This window comes from Uranotaenia lowii, chromosome 1, assembly GCF_029784155.1.
Source record: "Uranotaenia lowii strain MFRU-FL chromosome 1, ASM2978415v1, whole genome shotgun sequence".
NCBI classification, from domain to species: Eukaryota; Metazoa; Arthropoda; class Insecta; order Diptera; family Culicidae; genus Uranotaenia; species Uranotaenia lowii.
Genome location: NC_073691.1, coordinates 94576553 through 94583312, shown reverse-complemented (window position 1 = coordinate 94583312; position 6760 = coordinate 94576553). Strand labels below are relative to the sequence as shown.

General features: G+C 36.2%; 1 protein-coding gene across 1 annotated transcript; it reads left to right on the top strand.

Moving 5' to 3' along the window:
* On the top strand, nucleotides 1-1559 carry LOC129756449 (homeobox protein ceh-37-like). Its single transcript, XM_055753329.1, has 2 exons — nucleotides 1-152; nucleotides 244-1559. Exons 1-2 carry the CDS (start codon nucleotides 127-129, stop codon nucleotides 1340-1342), a joined length of 1125 nt encoding a protein of 374 aa, XP_055609304.1. The 5' UTR covers nucleotides 1-126; the 3' UTR covers nucleotides 1343-1559.
* Nucleotides 1560-6760: the final 5201 nt, after the last annotated feature.

Below are 6760 nucleotides of genomic sequence, written 5' to 3'. Positions count from 1 at the left end.
CGATGACGGACGGATCCAAAGGCTTCGATTTTGGATTTCCGTTCGTTTGGCCCAGGTCACCATCCAGTAAGTAAGTGTTCAGCAGTTACCTGCAGGTCGTCAACGACAGCGCACAGCACAGTTAGCATGAAAAGGAAACAGCGAAGATACAGGTTGGTGGTTTTTTTTCTACGATGGAAGTTATATAATCGCGATCACGTGTGTGTGTTCTGATAAGGGCTGCTTTTTTCCTGTCTTTTGTAGGACAACATTCAACTCGCTACAACTACAGGAACTGGAAAGAGCCTTTCAGCGAACCCACTATCCGGACGTGTTCTTCCGGGAGGAGCTGGCCGTGCGGATAGATCTAACGGAAGCACGTGTTCAGGTGTGGTTTCAAAATCGTCGCGCAAAGTGGAGAAAAAGTGAGAAGGGAGTTGGGGGGGCAAGTGACAGTAGGGACGAGGAGGGCGAAAGTGAACCGGGACTGGCCACGACGAGTGGATCGATGCCTGCCAGTCAGCTACGATCATCCTCCGTCGATGTCGATATGGGAACGCCTAGCTTCGATAACGTTTCACACAGCCTGAATCTAGGCAACATGGGTCTGAATCTGCAGGACAGCACTTCACATTCGACTTTTGACACGGAGGGAAAAATGTCTCTGGGGCAGCTTTCGCCGAATCGATTATCACCGAATTTGTTCTTGAATCTCAACTTCGATCACACGAGTACGATCGATGGCAGGGGTGGAAATTTGACCTTCGAGTGGAACACATTTCCAACTACGAGTAGCACAGCGAAACCATACCCTAGCACTGTAACGGATATGAACGGAACTCCGCTCGGAGGATCTTCAACCCTGGGGTTGCTGTCGTCCAATTGTGGGTCCTCATCCTCGGCCACGCTGTCCGGTGGATTACATTTCCTGAACCTCAACAGCCTAGTCAATTCATCACCACCTCCATCCAGTTCCGTCTACGATGACGAAATGAAATTCCTAAACGTGGATCAATTCAACATGGATAGCTTCAAAAACGAGTCACTCTTCAATCTAGATCAAACGCTGCTTGCCCCAAGCGATCACCACTCACATCTTGGGGCTCTCCATGGCCAGAATCTTCATTTGCACTCCAGTACGATCACCAGCCATATGCAGACTCAGCACAATCCCATGGGACTTGGCTGTCATCAGGAGGAAAAATCACACCTAGGATTAGATTTGAACAATTTTACACTGCATGATCCCGAACCGGATAAATCCGACAAATCTCCAGGCTCCGAACTGCTGGATCTAGAAAAACCAATCAACATCAACATCAACGTAGATAGTTTGGATCACCTGGAAGACGACAAATACTAACATTTACTAACGATAAGTTTTTCCTCAGTGCCATTAGAATCTTCCTAACCAATCTAGTCAAATTTGACCCAAAATAACAATCAATTAGTTTTTGTTTTATATAGAGTACAATCTGTTGAAGTTAGCAAATAGTTACCGTCATAAGAAAATAAAAACCCACCATGTTCAGCATTGTTAACCATTAAAAAAAACCAAAATAAATACCCTCAAAACAGAATCGCAAAAAAAATCAATACGTTTTCCCACTGTTCGTTCGAACACGAGTGAAAAAAGAAAGAAGCAAACGTGCTTTACAACCACCTCATAGCCTGCTGCTTAGTTTATATGTTATTTCTACTGTTTTCGTTTTTGACTAAAAGCTAGTGACTAGCTGAATGAAGAGTAACAGAAAAAACAATAAGTTCGAGGAAAAAACGAACCAACGTTAAGCAGCTTTTCTATTCGGGATTTTCCTTCTCCAGTGTCACTTTTGTCCACAGACCAGGTGTTGCGCTCCATATTGTCTATACTCCAATCTATCGGTGTTAAAGGCTATCAGTTACGTTACACTTTGTGTGTCTATTTTGTCTTACTCGCTTTCCATGATGCGAAAAACGGATGGAAAACACTTTCTTTCGGAGAAGCTGATAGGTATCCTTTCGATCCGTGGTCATTGATTAGGTACTGACAGTTAAATATGCGTTGAAATTAGAACTTTTTTTTTGGTTTTGGGTTCTACTTTTCAATTTTCCCTGGTCGAGAATTACATAAAAAATCGAACATTTTTAAACTACTTTTTTTTTCTATTTTTTCTGGTCTTAATTTTAAACTTGAAAATTTTTGAAAACTAGTCACGTAAAAAAACTTGATTTTTTTTAATCAAGCGAAATTTTAAACTTGAATTTTTGTTTTGTTGGAGTCACGTAAAAAAAACTTGAATTTTTGAATTAGGTAAAATTTTAAACTTGAAAATTTGTTGGTAAACTAGAAATTTTGTTTGTAAAAAGTCGTTTTTTCGACTTTTCCCGATCGGGAGTCGCGTAAAAAATCTTGAAATTTTTGAATCAGACAAAATTTTTAATCTGAACATTTTTGGTAAAAAGTCGTTCTCTTCGATTTTTTCCTGTCGCGGGTCGCTTAAAAACCCTTAAATTTTTTCAATCAAGCAAAATTTTAAACTTGAAATTTTTTTGGTAAAAGACATTTTTTCGATTTTCCTGGTGAAAACTCTTGAATTATTTGACTCAAGAAAAATTTTAAGCTTGAAGTATGTATGGTTGAAAGTCGTTTTTTACGATTTTACCAGGCAGGGGTCGCGTAAAAAACCTTAATTTTTTGAAATCAGTCATAATTTTAAACTTGGAAACTTTTTGGCGATTGTTTTTTTTTAATTCTTCTTGGTCGCGTAAAAAACCTTTAATTTTTTTTAATAAAGAGAAATTTTAAACTTGCAAATTTTTTTGGTTTAAAAGTAGATTTTTTTTATTTTTTTCTGGATGGGGATCGCGTTAAAACCTTGATTTGTTTAAATCAGGCATAATTTTAATTTTTTTTTTTTTTTGGTTGAATGCAATTATTTTCGATTTTCCTTTGTCCGGGGTCGCATAAAAATCCTTAATTATTTTTAATCAGGCTTGGTTTTAAACTTGAACATTTTTTGGTAAAAAGTAGTTTTCGATTTTTCCTGGTCGGAGCTCGCTAAAAAACCTTGAATTTTTTAAACCAGGAAAATTATTAACTTGATTTTTTTTTTGTAAAAAGTCGTTTTCTTTCGATTTTCCTTGTTGGGGGTCGCGTAAAAAACAATGAATTTTATAATTTGGCATAATTTTGAACAAAAATTTTTTTTTGGTTAAATGTATTTTATTCCGATTCTCCATTTACGGGGGTCACGTCGTAAAAGGCCGATTTTTAAGGCAGCTTCTGCTGATTGTTTGTTTTGATTTGGCCTTCCAATGAATGAAGACAGAATTGGCATAGGAAGCGCAGATTGTTGCTTTGGTTTGGCCTTCCGGAGGAAAAATATGGAATTGGCTTACGTAGTGCAGATTTGAAAGGCTGCTGCTGCAGTTTGTTTATTTTGATTTTGCTTTTCGGTGTAAATAACGTAATGGATTAGGAAGCGCAAATTTTTAAGACTGTTGCAAATTGTTTTTTTTTATAAGGCCTTCCGGTGAAATAAGACAAAATTGGCTTAGGAAGCACAGATTTTTAAGGCAGTTTATGCTGATTGTTTGTTTTGATTTTTCCTCCCGGTTCAAAAAGACGGCCTTGGATTCCGATAAAAAGACGGAATTGGATTAGGAAGCGCAGGTTTTTTAGACTGTTGCAGCTGATTGTTTATTTGAATTTTCTCTGTCGGTGGAAAAAGACGGAATGGCTTAAGGAACGCAAATTTTAAAGGCAGCTTCTGTTGATTGTTTTGATTTGGCCTTCCGGTGAAAAAAAAAGTAATTTGCATAGGAAGCGAAGATTTTTAAGACTGCTGCTGTTAATTGTTTTTTTTTTTTTTCGTTTTCCGGTGGAAAAAGACTTTTTGGCTTAAGAAGCGCAGATTTCTGAGGCAGCTTCTTCTGATGGTTTGTTTTGGTTGAGCCCTCTGGTCGCAAAAGACAGAATTGGCTTACGAAGTGCAGTTTTTTAAGGCTGCTGCTGCGGAGTGTTTATTTTGATTTAAGCTCCCGCTGGGTATAGCAGAATGGCTTAGGATGCTCAAATTTTTTAGGCTGCTGCTAATATCGATTGTTTTGATTTGACCTTCCGATGGCAAAACACGGAATTGGCTTTGGGAGCGGAGATTTTAAATACTGTGACGTGTAAAAGTCGTTTTCATCGATTTTTCCTCATCGGGGGCCACGTAAAAAAACTTAAACTTCATTAACTAGGTCAAATTTTGAACTCGAAAATTGTTTGATAAAAAGTCGTTTTAATTGATTTTTCCTAGTCGGGGGTCGCGTAAAAATCCTTGATTTTTTTTAATTCAGGCCAAATTTTAAAATTGATTTTTTTAAGTCGTTGTTTCGTTTTTTTTTGCTGGGGGGTCGCGTCAAAAACATTGAATTTTTAGTTGAGACACATGAGTATTTCGAAATGTATTAGTGATCTGCTGTTTAAAGCTGAGCTGTCGAAATTTTTTTGTTTCATCATTGCTTTTTATTCTAATTCTATTCTAATAATATTTTATTCTAATTGCTGAAAATTAATAAAATGTTACAAGTAAAAAACAATCATAAACTCTACTTATCTGAATACCCGGAACAGGTAACTTGACCTCAGGACGACAACTATTCAGCAGATTGGCATTCTAGGGTACCTTGAGCGTAGCGCCATTCCTTCCACGTGAATAACTTCTTTTAAAAAGCGCTGTAATTACATTTTTCTTCAAAACTCTACTTTAAAGTTAAAGAAAAAAACATTGATACTGCTCTTGAATCAACATAACTAATTTTTAATTCCTTCATATTTACTAACATGAGACACGAAAACGACAAAAAAAAAACTATGCAATAAAAAAAACGTCCGGTCTCAAGCAAGGGTTGCTGCGATCTTCGAAATTATAAATTTGCAATTTTTTTTGGTAAAAAGTCGTTTAATCCGATTTTTTATGGTCGGAGGCCGCGTAAAAACCTTGACTTTTTTAATCAGGCCAAATTTTGAATATAAATTTTATTTCGGTAAAAAGTCGTTTCTTTCGATTTTGCTTGTCGGGGGTCGCGTAAAAAAACCCTCTTTTTTGCATAAGGCAAAATTTGAAACTTGAAATTTTGCTGAAAATCCTGTTTTCACGGTTTCACCTGGTCGAGGCACTTTTGGACTTTGGGCTTTGAGGCGGTAAAAAGTAAAAAATTAACTTCACCGTAATGATGTTGGCATATACCAGTTCGTAGCTTCTTATTCAACTAATATTTCCTAAATTAGTTGATCAGTTATCGTTTCACAGACATCAGACTTAGAAAGTTTTGGAGAATATACTTCAGATTCAATAAAATTCAAATCAGGTGAAAAGTATAGAGGAAATGCTACATCAATTTCCAATACATCGATAAAAAGCTTATTTTTAAAGCGTTAACAGGAAAGTGAAAAAAATGAGAAATTTTATGGTTTTCGCCAAGGGTTCAAGCAAATAGTCCAGCATTGCCCAACACTTGTTTTGTTTCTCAAACATTCAAAGTTTAGCTAAAAACAAAAATGGGATACTTAAACCATTTTGGAAAAATAGTATGTTTCATCATTTAACAAACATTGTTCATAAGGTGCAGGAAAACAAAATACTTCTAAGTGCCAGAAAATGCATTTTAAAACTGTGATTCGAGATTATGATCCAAATCCCAAAAGAAACCAGGTATCAGAATGGGGGTAAGCTTAATAGCGGCACGTTATCCAAACATACGGGAAAATTGTGCCTAAAATTGTTACTCCGAATTTCAGTCCAAATCCCAAATAACATTTCTTTAGGCCAGTAAGGCCGGAACACATTTTAAATCCTTCTTTTGTCACTTGGAGTTGGAACATCACGAGGGGAGGGACAGTAAAAAATAATAAAAAATTTCAATAAATTGGAACAAATTGGACAAACGCTTGCATGCTACAAGTTTGCATATAATTTAAATTGCACGAAATTGAAAACTCGATTTAAAAAATCGAAAATTTGAAAATATCTCAAATAAAAAAGGTGATACAATTCCCATCGTCAACAGTTTGAATTTTGTCTCTAAACTGTTTGAATTTTAGAAGAATTTGTCAAATTTTTCGATAAAATAACTTAAACTTTATTAGTTTCCTCCTTCTGGATTTTCGGAAAAATCGAAGGGGGGGACAAAAAAAGAATTTGATATTTGTTTCGGCCTAAATGTATTCTAAAACTGTGATCGCAAAAAACCAAATTTTTTAAATTAATCGAAATTTAAAACTTATAACTTTTTCGGTAAAGATTTTTTTTTTTTCAATTTTGCCTGTTTGAAAATGTTGATACCCCGTTGTAAAAATATGCCTAAAGCTTGCTTCAGGTAGAATCGGAACAAACCGATTGCCTGTGTTTCAGTTATTTTATTATTGAATTGACGATATTTTTTAATACACATGTAGCGTTTTCTCATAATTTTTAGAAAAATATACGGATTAAATTTATTCGTCGTGGTTTCGAAGGAATTCTCGAATTTTTCCTGTAACCCGACTCATTAGGCGGCGCACACCTTATTCGTCAATCGTTCTAGCTATCTTATTCCACTAGGTCTTCAATTGATTGACTTCGCTGTAATGACAGCTTGCCAAATTTTGCCAAAACATTACGGAAGGGTCGTGGGATCGCATGAACGGCAAAATTCGTTTTCGAGACACTCTTATTCGTATAGTTCCGACGTCATTGACTTATCTGTCGAAAACTTTCGTATTTTTGCCACAGCTGCAAATGCCCTGCCAAATCATGAATTTTCGAATAAA